Here is a 14,315-nt window from a genome sequence, read left to right as displayed (position 1 = left end):
TTGATTTTCACTACACTCTCAATGTCCTGGTACAACACTTTGATCACAGCAATGAAACCAGGGCTGAGACCAAAACGCTCCAGAACTTTCCAGAGGTAGAAGTGCTCAACCCGGTCAAAAGCTTTTTCTTGATCTGAAGAAATGAAACCAAGATCTCAGTCCAATGAACTAGAGACGTCCAAAACATCAGGAATTAAAGACACATTGTCATGAATAGACCTGCCAGGCACACAGTAGCTTTGGTCCTGATGGATGATCTGGTTCATGACGTCCCTCAGTCTGTTGGCCAGGGCTTTGGAGAAGATAATCACAGCAGAGCAGGGAGACAGGACGCCAGTTCTTTATCTCCTGAAGATCTCCTTTCTTTGGCAGCAGGGTGATAACTGCCCTCCTGCAGGTTAGGGGCAAAGACTCTGCAGCTAGGCTTTCATTTAAAACAGACAGGAAGGGTACTCTGTCTGCTCCTGTAGCTGGACTGTACACATTAATTACAAAGAGCTCAAACTTTTCATAAACAGCTCTGACCACCAGCAGCCTGCCTCGTGTCACCTCTGTCACCGTGTACGAGACAGGTGCACACGTCTGAGAGAACAGAACAGCCACTCCCCCACTAATGCTGCTACTGTGGCTCAGGATAACCTGACCCCCCCATGCTCTCTTCCAGTCCACCTCATCACAGGTGTCACTGTACAAACATTCATTTTCATCACTTCATATAACATGGCTCTTTTCTGAGGATCTCTGGCTAAAAGTGTAACCAGCAGAATCATACACATCTGCATTTTAACAGATGGACTTTGATTTTATCATAATCATCAATATCATCATAATCATCATCATCACCAGTAGCTGCAGTATCATCAGCTTTTTTAAACAGTTGCTGTTTTTTCTTCTTCTTCTTTTCGTCTGTGTGTCTCCTGATCAGAGAGGATTCCTTTCCCTTTATCTCTAACATGATCTCTGGCTGCCTCATACAAAAGTCTTTTGTCTGGGAAATAGTCCTCTACTTTAACCCTCCACTTATTTTTGTACAAACAGTTTGACTTTTCCTACACTGTATTCTCTTTTGTTTTTCTGTCTCTGTGAGCTTCTGAACTCATAAGTTTCACTGTCAGTAACATGAGAGTCTTCATCAGCACTGACCTCTGACCTTGGATCAGATTCTTTTAATTGTTTGACTGTTTTTCCTTTTGCTTTCTTTGCTAGTCTTTTATTTCCTTCTTGTGAAGAACTTTCACCATTCTTTAGTTTCCTTCTGGAGCGAGTAATAAGAGAAGAATCTTCTTCCACCTCCTCCTCTGCAGTCTCAGTGCAGCTCCTCACTTTACCTGTTGCTTGTTGCTCTGTATCAACACCAGGCCCATAAAAAAGGTCACGTCTTCACTACATGACCATGAGTCAGAAAATGAATCAAATTCTGGAGGATGTTTAAATCTTCACATTGTTATCTAGTTCATAAACAAACTCAAATAATGACATACTAAATGATAGATCAGTTCTACATAGACTACTTCTATAAAAACAAACTTTGTAAACTCTGCAGGGCTGGAAAAGTGCAACAACAGGACAACTCTCCAGTCCACATGTTTGTAAAAGTATTCAGATGAGAGCATTCTTCTGAGTGTGAACATGTGTCTGATGAACAACGTTTCCATTGGATCAGAACAGCCAATCAGAATGCAGGAAAATCAAACCTGTTGTTTTAAACAGCCAATCAGCCCTCAATGTTGATTGAAGCATCCGAGCACAGGCCTTCATCAGACGCTGTATTAGACTGTTTTGATGTGGTTTTGTTTCTCTGTTTTCACCATAAGTTTGCATCCCTGATCTTTACTTTGTTTGCTCGTTACTTCTCAGATTCAGATTCTGGGTTCAGAAAGAGCCTCAGAATAAAATAAACACTGAGCGAGTCCGACCGGGTTTATGGACTTGCTGCTCATCTCTTTTCTACAGTTTAACATAACTCCCTGTCATCAAACAATGACCCTTCACCCACAGAGAGCCCCCTGCCCCGGGTCTGACAAGTTCAAAATCCTGGAGGATTGAAGTCTGGTACTCAAGCTGGGCTACAGTACCGATAGCCGGGCAGCCGACTCAACAAAGCCAGCGCTCAACCAGAGCTCATTTCTCAAAGTGGTTTTTATAGCCTCCATGTTATAAAGTGGTGTTTGTGCTCAACAGACAGCGGGCCACGCTCCCATGGTGTTAATCAGTATGTGCTTTGATAATAAATCCACTTCCTGTAAATGGAGGAGGGCAACATGTGATCCGGGCTCATGATTAACAGGTAGGTCACCTGAGGAGGCGGGACCATGAAGGTGAAAGTATTCAGTCAGTAAAGAATCCATTTTAAATGGACAGAAAGTGAAGAGAGAAGTAAAGAGTGAAGCGGGGTGAGTGTTTATCAGAGTTTTTATATTTTCTCTTCTGTAGTCTCAGTTTCCTCCTGTGAACTGAACAGAGAGTTTATAATGATGTCACAACTTACATTAATATGAGCTGAGTGTGTGTGTGTGTGTGTGTGTGAGACTGTGTGTGTGTGTGTGTCTGTGTAAGTGTGTGTGTGAGACTGTGTGTGTGTGTGTTTGCGTGAGTGTGTGTATATTTGTGTCTGTGTGTTAGTGCATGTGTGTGTGTGTGTGTGTGTGTGTGTGTGTGTGTGTGTGTGTGTGTGTGTGTGTGTGTGTGTGTGTGTGTGTGTGTGTGTGTGTTAGATGAAACTGGTTTCTCCTCTTTTTTGTGTTTTGATCTCTCAGTGAGTGTTTCTGTTTTTCCTCTCAGACTTCAGATCAGAACATGAATGTGTGTTTAGACGAAGAGGAGGACGGAGCAGAGTCTCCTGAACCCAGCTGTCTGTCTATGAAGAGTGATCGGTCCAAACATGAACCTCTAAGCTTCCGGAAAGAAGCTGGACCCTCAGACACAAAGTAAGTCTCATCAGTAACTCCTAATCCCTTCAGATGTTTCCTTGTTGGGTCAGTCACCTTGTAAAGCTGTAATCTAATCTAAACTGCCCTTTATCCTCCTACTTCTCATTACTACGTTTATTAGCTACAGAAGATGGCGCTCAGCACGGCCCCTGTTTCAAACAGTTTGTTATTGTCTCTGTTTAGTCTTTTCCAGCATCATCTGATATGATACTGTGTGCTCATACGTAAGAAGGTGTTTGAGAAAGCAGAGAGCCAAAGGAAAAGTCTGTGTGACAGGTAAAGTGTAGAGAAGATGATAAAGTGAATCTTTACTCCAGAGGAGCTTCTTTACCTGGGACTTTTTGAAGAGTCTTTAAGATCTTCTTGATCCAAAGCAGCAGACACAAACACTTGAAGGAATCATGGTGTTCATGTGTTTCTGTTCATGACAGCTGTCAGTATAACAAGTGAACAATGAACTAAACATGGGAACATTTGTTTTTATGACAATGATCCACAGAATCAAGATTCAAATCACATCATTAGTGCAGCTATAATATAAAGACCCTCCTGCAGTTGTGTTCAGGTGCAGGTTGTGTCAAAGTCCAGGACTGACTTTAAGTCACAATCTGACCCAGGAGAGACAGAAACCATGAAGAGAAGGACAACAAATGAAACTGTAACATCACTAAGGACACACTCACACTGAGTAATCTGTAACGTGTCAAAGCGTGTTTGACCCCCAAAGTCCAGTTTGTTTGACTCATGTGAGTGTTCTGATCCGTGGCCTTCACCCGGCACAGATGGAAGAGGTGATCTGAGGCATGGTACGGTTTCTCATGCACGAGCAGAAGCACGGGAACTCAATGCGAACATGAAGTATAATCCTGCAGTGTTATATCGGTTTAAGATTCAAGATTGTTATTTGTCACATGCTCATACAGATGTGCAGTGAAATGTAAGGACTGTTCCACAGGCCATGCAATAACAATGATAACAATAAACACTCCATCGATATAATCTAAAATTTGAATGTACAAAATAATAAATATAGAATAGAATAGTGTAAACAGTGTAAAGTGTGATTATAGTGTAAAAGTGACCAGGGTCCAGTAAAAATAGTAACATTCAAAATTTACAAAAAGATTATTGAGCATACAAAAAATATAGATAAATGTAAGAAAGAAAATGTCCAGGGGTGTCAAGGTGCAGATGTATGTTTTTAACTGAGGAGAGTGGAGTTAACAGTCCGGACAGCCTGAGGAACGAAGCTCTTCCTGAGTCTTTCTATGTTTGCCTTGAGGTGTCGAAGGCGCCTGCCAGAGGGTAGGAACATGAACAGTCTGTTTCCTGGGTGCTGGGGGTCATTCATGATCCTCTTTGCCCTGGCTGTGCTCCTCTTGTGAAGATGTCCTAGAGGGTGGGTAGTGTTGTACCCATGGTGCGCTCTGCTGACTTTAGCACCCTCTGCAGGGCTCTTCCGTCACACACAGTGCTGTTCCCATACCACTGGGTGATGTTTCCAGTCAGCACACTCTCCACCGCTCCGGAATAAAAAGTCTTCAGGACCTTCACAGAGACTCTGAATTTCCTCAGCTGTCTGAGGTGATAGAGGCGCTGCCTCGCCCTCTTCAGCTGACTGTCTATGTGGGTTGCCCATGTTAAATCCTCCGAGATGTGCACCCCCAGGTACTTGAAGCTGCACACCCTGTCCACCAGGGTCCCATCAATTCTCAGTGGGGTGTAATCCCTCTGCAGTCCTCTCCTGAAGTACACAATCAGCTCTGTGGTTTTGCTGACATTCAGGAGCAGGTTGTTGTCCTGGCACCACTGTGACAGGTTTCCAACCTCCCCTGTATACGCCTGCTCATTATTGTTGCTGATGCATCCAACGACCACTGTGTCATCTGCAAAAATAACGTTGGAGCTGCGTGTGGCCACACAGTCATGTGTGTACAGGATGAAGAGCAGGGGGCTAAGAACACAGCCCTTTGGTGCTTCAGTGTTGAGGGTGCAGGGGCTGGAGGTGTGTCTGCCCACTCTGAACACCTGGGATCTGTTTGTCAGGAAGTCCAGGATCCAAGCACACCGGGACGTGTTACGTCCGAGTTCGATGAGCTTGGAGTGGAGGTTGGCGGGGGCTATGGTGTTGAAGGCTGAACAAAAATCGTTGAACAGCAGTCTGACATAGTCCCCCTTCCTTCTGTCCAGATGGGTGAGGGTGGTGTGCAGTACCTGGGAGACAGCATCATCTGTGGATCTGTTCTGTCTATATGCAAACTGAAGTGGATCCAGAGACTCAGGGAGGGAGGAGAAGATTTGCATCTTGATGAATCTCTCAAAGCACTTCTCTCAGGCAAGCTGGAGAGCCATTCTTCTGTACTGGGACAATAATGCTTTTTTTCAGGCAAGTGGGGACCGCAGACTGACTCAGGGAGAGGTTGAAGATGGTGGTAAACACTGGAGCTAACTGGTCGGCACTGGACTTCAGCACTCTGCCAGAAATACCATCTGGCCCGGCAGCCTTCCTGGAGTTTACCCTTTTCAGTGTCCTTCTCACGTCATGCTCTGACACAGTGAGTGGGTGTGAGTGTGCCGCTCCGGCCTCGGAGATCTGCTGTCTGCATCAATTACCATGCCAACACTAGCACCGTTAGCATTAGCCTCAAATCGCCTATAAAAGTCATTAAGTTCATCAGCCAGAGCAGTGCCTGCACTCTCCCAGACATGGGCTCTTTTCCTGTAGTTAGTAATTGTCTGCAGTCCTTGCCATAAACTCCTTGAATCACGCTGCTGGAACAATGATTCCACTTTGTCCCTGTACCTCCGCTTAGCATCATTTACTGCTCGTTTCAGTCTGTAAGACGCCGCTTTGTAATCCTTAGTCCTGCCAGTGAGAAGTGACAAGTTATGTCCGTTCACAGCGGTGCGAGTAGATTTATCCACCCATGGCTTCTGGTTAGGGAAAATCCTGACAGTTGTCTACTAGCGTTGCTATGAAGTCTGTCACAACTTCCGTAAAGTCGTCTACATCCCTCAACCTGGATTGGAACATTCCCCAGTCGACGTCATCCAGAGCATCTCGCAGCATAGCCTCTGATTGGTCGTTCCAGCGCCTAACCTGCCTCGTCACCACCTTTTCACGTACAATCGTCTGTTTGTACCTCGGCAAAAGGTGTAATGGTTGGATTTACCCAGTGGGGGCAGGGAAATCATCTTGTAGTCCTCCTTAAAGCAAGTGTAGCAATGATCCAGTGTATTTTTGCCCCTGGTGGAGCAAGTGACGTGTTGGAAAAAGTTCGGCAGAACTTTCTTAAGGTTCGCTCTGTTGAAATCCCCAGCCGCAGTGAGGGCAGCATTAGGTTGTTTTGGTGCCGGCACAGCACGTCATGCAGGTCTGATGACTTTCTGCTGTGTCCGTGTCCGCTTGTGGTGGAATGTAAACAGATGTAACAAGAGAGTTTTAATGTTCTGTGGATTTCACCACCTATTGTTGGTCATAAAACAAACTCCTCCAGCCTTTGACATGCCAGATTTCTCAGTCCTGTCATTGCAAAACAAGGAGAACGAGTCCGATGGCATGATGGTTTGATCCGGCACAGCTGGAGTGAGCCATGTTTCCGTCAGGCAGATGATGCTACAGTTCCTCATTTCCCGTTGGTATTTTACCCGACCCCTCAGATCTTCCATCTTGTTATCCAGGGACTGTACGTTGGCAAGAAGGATGCTTGGCAGGGTTGGCGGTGGGCCTGGGTCCTGAGCCTGTTACAGACACCACCACGTCTTCCGCGGTGCCTTTTCTACCTGTGTGTGTGTTGTTTTACGCAGGAGTTCGTTCGGCAACCGTTGATTGTTGTATTTTCAGCTTCTTTTACAGCTTTGTCATCAGAGTTGATCAAAGATTCATAGAAATATAAAATGTGTTGGTTTTTTTCAGAGATCAGTGGAGCAGACAGAGAGCAGAGTCTTCTGTACCCAGCTGTCTGTCTATGGAGAGTGATCGGTCCAAACATGAACCTCTAGACTTCAGTAAAGAAGCTGGACCCTCAGACTCAAAGTAAGTCTTCTTACTAACTCTCCTTGCAAAGCTGGTACGGTACACTGGGTAAATCTGTTCCATGCCAAAGCATGTTTGACCCCTGAAGTCCAGTTTGTTTGACTCATGTGAGTGTTCTGATCCATGGCCTTGACCTGGCACAGATGGAAGAGATGATCTCATCCACGAGCAGAAGCACGGGAACTCAACGTGAACATGAAGCATAATCCTGGAGTGTTATATCTCTTTCTGATTAAATGACTCAAAAGCACCGTTTCCACCGAGCGGTCCAGCTCGGTTCATCTCGGTACAGCGGCGTTTCCATAGACTAATCCCAGGAAAGACTCTCAAATAACCGATCCGTACCGTCCCACTGTTTGGCACCCTCCCGTTGGGGTGCCAAGAACGTCGAGCCGACCCTATAAGGTGGAGTTAAACACTGCAGTCTGCTGATTGGTTAAAAGAATCGTCACTTCCCATATTACGTCGGCAAACAAAACTCTGCTGTGTTTAAACCACTGACTGTAACACACAGCTGATTGTTTACGTCTGTATTTCACCTCATGGCACAAAGCCTTCTCTGAAACAAAGCTTGATTGAGTTTTTGTAATAAAGAGTCACATGTCAGTGACAGAGTAGATGAACTGCTGGATGTCTCCAGTGTTGGTTTTGGTTGTGTAGCGTTTTTCTCCGTTGTTGAATTTATTAGTTAGCGGTTAGCAGTTAGCTGCTCTCATATGACGCTATTTACTTTGCGGCTATCGTCATCCGGCTTACATGCCACCTACCAAATAACATCCAATCAAACTTTACCAATCCATACCGGACTGCTGCATGGAAACGGGAATAAAATAATTCTGAAAGTCCTTCAAGTAGCTGTCATGTTCTCTGTGTTGTTCTCAGAAGTGCGAACGCAGACTTTACCTCACGTTAGTTCATAGTCTGCCTGTGTTGTAAACTAAGTACGCTTCAAGTTCACATAAAGCCGTGCATGTGTTGTATTACCATGTTATGAAGAGGAGGTAACCGTGCTCAGGCCTGGTTAGTCCTGGATCAATGTGAGAGGAGGCCAGCAGGGGGATGAGGAGGGGGGTCAGCTATTGTGTCAACATAGCCTAGACTGAATTCACACTGATCCTGCTGATCCACCACAATTTAATTCACAATGTTTCACCACGTTTAACCTGAGTTCAAAGGTGGACTAACCTGAGCTCAGCTGTCGGAAGTGACAGTGAAACAGTGGATGACAAGGATCAGACTCTTTGATTCTCTGACTGTGAAGAAGCTTCACCTGGTGTTCAGTCTGACTGAATCAAATTGTCATGGTTTGGTTTTGTTCTGTATTTAATGCTGTTTTAGTTTTCATTATTTCCCTCGTGTTCTGTGTATGTATGTTCCTAGTGTGGTTTACTTTAGTCCTTAGTTTGTTTTCCTGTATCCTTGTGTTCTTCTATGTTGCCTGTTAGTTTATTTCCTGTCTTGTGTTTTAAGTCTAGTCTTTAGTGTTTCCTGTTTTATTTTGTAGATCTGGTTTTGGTGGTGGTGTCAGTATTGGGTTTTACTTTGTACTTGTCCTCAGTGTTCTGGTCTTGTGTTCTTTGTTCCTTGTGTTTCCCGCCTTTGTGATTACCCTGATGTTCCTCACCTGTCTCGTTAGTATCACCTGCGTCTGATTACCCCTTGTCTATTTAGTCTCTGTGTTTGCCTCAGTTTCTTGTCGGTTCATTGTCATTGTCAGTGTCTTTCGTATGTCGTCGTCTTTGGTTGCTGTCGGTTGTGTCTTGTGCAAGTACCCTGAATTTTGGATTTGGATGTTCTTTGTTTTTGGATTTAGTTTTCTCCTCGTAAGCTTTTGTTTTATCTTTTGCTAATAAATTTTGTTATTCTGCACATGGGTCCTCCTCCTGTATTCTGCCTGCTAACATGTGACACAAATGAATCCAAACAGAAGAAAGAAGGTGTTACCTGCTCTCTGTGATCATCTGACTGTTTAGATTGTGTTTGATAAATCTTCATATTTTCTATCAGTCAACCATCAGTTTAGTTCTAAAGACATGTCTTCACAGGGGGAAGAAGAGGACTCATGTTACAGAGGAGCAGACATCCTGTTCTGTGTGTCAGGACGTCCTGAAGGATCCCATCTCTACCAGCTGTGGACACTGGTTCTGCAGACAGTGCTACACCTCATACTGGGACCAGTCTGGTTCAGCAGGAGACTTGTCCTGTCCTCAATGTGGAAAAAGATCCAGAACAAGATCTGGACCGCAGACAGTCAGTCAGAGCAGCACTGAAAAAAGTAAGACTGTACACCTTCTGTGATCTCCTTAAACAGGACTTTTATTGGTCAATGTAAAAAGTCTCTTTACTTCTTTTATAATAACATCTGAAAACAAAAATCAGATTGTATCATTCTCTCTTTCAGTAGATAGAGGTCAGCAGGACGTTTTAGATGAACATAAGGTCAGTCTGAGGACGAGATATGAACATGTGACTGAAGGAAGTGATGAAACAGGAAGTAGAAACCTTCTCAACAGGATCTACACTGAGCTCCACATCACAGAGGGGCAGAGTGAAGAAGTGAACACCCAACATGAGGTGAGACAGATTGAGACAGACTCTAAAAAGAAGACCCTCCATGAGACTCCAATCAAGTGCCAGGACATCTTTAAAGCCTTACCCGACCAACAGGAACCAAAGACAGAAGCTCAACCCGACCAACAGGAACCAAAGACAGAAGCTCAACCCGACCAACAGGAACCAAAGACAGGAGCTCAACCCGACCAACAGGAACCAAAGACAGGAGCTCAACCCGACCAACAGGAACCAAAGACAGGAGCTCAACCCAACCAACAGGAACCAAAGACAGAAGCTCAATCCGACCAACAGGAACCAAAGACAGAAGCTCAACCCGACCAACAGGAACCAAAGACAGGAGCTCAACCCGACCAACAGGAACCAAAGACAGGAGCTCAACCCGACCAACAGGAACCAAAGACAGGAGCTCAACCCGACCAACAGGAACCAAAGACAGGAGCTCAACCCGACCAACAGGAACCAAAGACAGAAGCTCAACCCAACCAACAGGAACCAAAGACAGGAGCTCAACCCAACCAACAGGAACCAAAGACAGAAGCTCAATCCGACCAACAGGAACCAAAGACAGAAGCTCAACCCGACCAACAGGAACCAAAGACAGGAGCTCAACCCGACCAACAGAAACCAAAGACAGAAGCTCAACCCGACCAACAGAAACCCATCAGAGTGGTTCTGACAAACGGCGTGGCTGGTGTTGGAAAAACCTTCTCAGTGCAGAAGTTCACTCTGGACTGGGCCGAGGGCTCAGAGAACCAAGACATCAGTCTGCTGATCCTGCTTTCATTCAGGGAGCTGAACTTGATCAGAGATCAGCGATACAGTCTTCTTGAGCTGCTCCGTGTTTTCCATCCAACATTACAGAAGGTGGCAGCAGAGACGCTCGCTGTCTGTAAACTGTTGTTCATCTTTGACGGCCTGGATGAAAGCAAACTGTCATTGGACTTCACAAACAGGGAGGTTGTGTCTGATGTCACACAGAAGTCATCGTTAAACACACTGTTCACAAACCTCATCAAGGGGAATCTGCTCCCCTCAGCTCTCATCTGGATCACTTCTCGACCTGCAGCAGCCAATCAGATCCCTCCTTCATATGTTGACAGGGTAACAGAAGTACGAGGCTTCACTGACGCCCAGAAGGAGGAGTACTTCAGGAGGAGGTTCAGTGATAAAGAAGATCTGTCCAGCAGAATCATCTCACACATCCAGACATCCAGGAGCCTCCACATCATGTGTCTGATCCCGGTCTTCTGCTGGATCACTGCCACAGTTCTGGAGCACATGATGAGCACAGAGCAGAGAAGAGAGCTGCCCAAGACCCTGACTGACATGTACTCACACTTCCTGCTGGTTCAGACGAAGAGGAAGAAGAACAAGTATGATGAGGGACATCAGATGAGTCCACATGAGCTGACGGAGGCCGACAGGGAAGTTCTTCTGAAGCTGGGGAGGCTGGCGTTTGAACATCTGCAGGACGGAAACATCATGTTCTACCAAGAAGACCTGGAGCGGTGTGGTCTGGATGTCACAGAGGCCTCGGTGTACTCAGGAGTTTGTACAGAGATCTTCAAATCAGAGAGTGTGATCTTCCAGAAAACAGTCTACTGCTTTGTTCATCTGAGCGTTCAGGAGTTTCTGGCTGCAGTCTATATGTTCCACTGTTTCACCAACAGGAACACAACAGTACTGGAGGCTTTTCTGGGAGGAAAACACAGAGTTTCAAGCCTGAAAAATTTCCTACATAAATCTATTAAAAAAACCCTGGAAACTCAAAAAGGTCACCTGGACCTGTTTGTTCGATTCCTTCATGGACTGTCTCTGACATCAAACCAGAGACTCTTAGGAGGCCTGCTGGGTCAGACAGACAACAGTCCAGAAATGATCCAGAGAGTCATCAACAACCTGAAGGAGATGACGACCAATCTATCTCCTGACAGAAGCATCAACATCTTCCACTGTCTGACAGAGATGAAGGACCTCTCAGTCCATCAGGAGATCCAAGAGTTCCTGAAGTCAGAGAACCGATCAGAGAAGAAACTCTCTGAGATCCACTGCTCTGCTCTGGCCTACATGCTGCAGATGTCCGAGGAGGTTCTGGATGAGTTGGACCTGAACAAATACAAGACATCAGAGCAGGGACGACTGAGACTGATTCCAGCTGTGAAGAACTGCAGGAAGGCAAAGTAAGTCCAGATGTGATGAGCATTATAAATCAGTGTCTTGTACTATGTTACTTATTTTAATATAAACTAAACACAATCCTCTCTGTTCACAAAAAACAGTTTCTCTGTTAATGTTCAAGAGAACGAGTCAGTCTTAGTTTTTTTTCTCATATGATGCTTTTTAGAGTTTAAAAATTGCTTTGATTGTTTTTGGACACGTAAAGCCAGGAGAAGGAGGGGGATTTTCCACAATAGACATGATGTAATACTAAATAAAAGTCATTTTGTTTCTATTCATATGTAACATTTAGTGAATGATTGACAGATGAAGAATGTAAAGGTTTGAAAACCAGTGAGAAGACTTTTTGTGTCAGTGACAGTTTCCACTGATATGTAAAGTTAAGATCAAACAGGACAAACTGTTTAATCATCAAATGTGAGACGTGAATATCAAACACTTCTTTTATAACTCTTATTTCTCTATTTTATGTGTTACAACAGACTTTCGAACTGTAAACTCTCAGAGACTCACTGTGACGTTGTGGCCTCAGCTCTGAAGTCCAACCCCTCCCATCTCAGAGAGCTGGACCTGAGTGAGAACTACGACCTGCAGGAGTCAGGAGTGAAGCTGCTGTGTGAGGGACTGCAGAGTCCAAACTGCAGACTAGAGGCTCTGAGGTCAGATCACTGACTGTAAATATAACATAATATTATATATATATATATATATATATATATATATATATATATATATATATATATATATATATATATATATATATAATATTATATATATAATAGAAACTGTGTTTCAATGTAGTAAAGGTTCAAGAAAGGATGGTAATCAAAGGAAAAAGGTATTTTCATTATGCATTCAATCATCATTTTCATTTCCAAATCCTTCCAACGAATGATTATTCTCAATTCAAGTCGTTAGTTAGTTTTTTCATATCGCTTGGAAAAAAGCTCAGTGACGTTGGATGGACAGCGTTTGTGAACAGCAGTTTTCAGTTGTTTCCACAGATTCTCGATAGGATTCAGGTCTGGACTTTGACTTGGCCATTCTAACACCTGGATATGTTTATTTGTGAACCACTCCATTGTAGATTTTGCTTATGTTTTGGATCATTGTCTTGTTGAAAGACAAATCTCAGTCTCAGGTCTTTTGCAGACTCCATCAGGTTTTCTTCCAGAATGGTCCTATATTTGGCTCCATCCATCTTCCCATCAATTTTAACCAGCTTCCCTGACCCTGCTGAGGAAAAACAGGCCCAAACCATGATGCTGCCACCACCATGTTTGACAGTGGGGATGGTGTGTTCATGGTGATGAGCTGTGTTGCGTTTACGCCAAACATAACATTTTGCATTGTTGCCAAAAAGTTCATTTTTGGTTTCGTCTGACCAGAGTACCTTCTTCCACATGTTTGGTGTGTGTCCTAGGTGGCTTGTGGCAAACTTTAAACAACACTTTTTATGGATATCTTTAAGAAATGGCTTTCTTCTTGCCACTCTTCCATAAAGGCCAGAGTTGTTCAGTATACGACTGATTGTTCTCCTGTGGACAGTCTCCCACCGCAGCTGTACATTTCTGCAGTTCATCCAGAGTGATCATGGGCCTCTTGGCAGCATCTCTGATCAGTTTTCTCCTTGTATGAGCTGAAAGTTTAGAGGGACGGCCGGGTCTTTGTAGATTTGCAGTGGTGTGATACTCCTTCCATTTCAATATTATCACTTGCACAGTGCTCCTTGGGATGTTTAAAGGTTGGGAAATCTTTTTGTATCCAAATCCGGCTTTAAACTTCTCCACAACAGTATCTCGGACCTGCCTGGTATGTTCCTTGTTCTTCATGATGCTCTCTGTGCTTTAAACTGACCTCTGAGACTATCACAGAGCAGGTGCATTTATATGGAAACTTGATTACACACAGGTGGATTCTATGTATCATTATTAGTCATTTAGGTCAACATTGGATCATTCAGAGATCCTCACTGAACTTTTGGAGAGAGTTTGCTGCACTGAAAGTAAAGGGGCTGAATAATTTTGCACGCCCAATTTTCAGTTCTTTATTTGTTAATACAGTTTGAAATATCCAATAAATTTCGTTCCACTTCATGATTGTTTCCCACTTGTTGATTCTTCACAAAAAATTACAGTTTTATATCTTTATGTTTAATGCCTGAAATGTGGCAAAAGGTCGAAAAGTTCAAGGGGGCCGAATACTTTCGCAAGGCACTGTACTTGGCGCAATGAGACATCAAAGTTTAACCGTACACCACCGCCACGTCCTTTGACGTAATAATGTGCAGAGCACAAACTGAGATCTTCAACATGTCTAGAACACTGAGTTTACATTGATCGGATGAATGCCCTCGGACAAGTTTCGTTGAAATAGGTAACCTGTAAAACGCTTTTTCTGAGCTGCAGCCGCTACAAACATAAACTGGCTACAAACCATGAACCATGACACAATACGTCCCATCCAATCTGATCTAATGTACCCCTAACCAATTCTGTGGCCGTGGTTTGTAGGGGACGCTGTTTGTAGTGGCCGTCACTTGTACTGTACCTGCAACTAAAGTTGGGTATACTTGCTTTTTCGTGCATTAAAACAAA

At 44.2% G+C, this 14,315-nt stretch overlaps 1 protein-coding gene across 1 annotated transcript in view; it reads left to right on the top strand.

The window, feature by feature from the left end:
- Nucleotides 1–2,377: 2,377 nt before the first annotated feature.
- LOC306826852 (NACHT, LRR and PYD domains-containing protein 12-like) overlaps nucleotides 2,378–14,315 on the top strand; it is a 236,219-nt gene continuing 224,281 nt past the window's right edge. The window contains exons 1-6 of the mRNA XM_079348386.1: nucleotides 2,378–2,393; nucleotides 2,782–2,927; nucleotides 9,012–9,241; nucleotides 9,368–9,633; nucleotides 10,195–11,720; nucleotides 12,201–12,377. Coding sequence (XP_079204512.1) covers nucleotides 2,797–2,927; nucleotides 9,012–9,241; nucleotides 9,368–9,633; nucleotides 10,195–11,720; nucleotides 12,201–12,377 — 2,330 coding nt within the window. The 5' untranslated portion in view covers nucleotides 2,378–2,393; nucleotides 2,782–2,796. The remainder of the gene's footprint in view (nucleotides 2,394–2,781; nucleotides 2,928–9,011; nucleotides 9,242–9,367; nucleotides 9,634–10,194; nucleotides 11,721–12,200; nucleotides 12,378–14,315) is intronic.

Source organism: Symphodus melops, assembly GCF_947650265.1.
Source record: "Symphodus melops genome assembly, chromosome: 7".
Lineage (NCBI taxonomy): Eukaryota > Metazoa > Chordata > Actinopteri > Labriformes > Labridae > Symphodus > Symphodus melops.
Note: the sequence above shows the minus strand (reverse complement) of the source record. Positions and strands in the feature narration are given on the sequence as shown.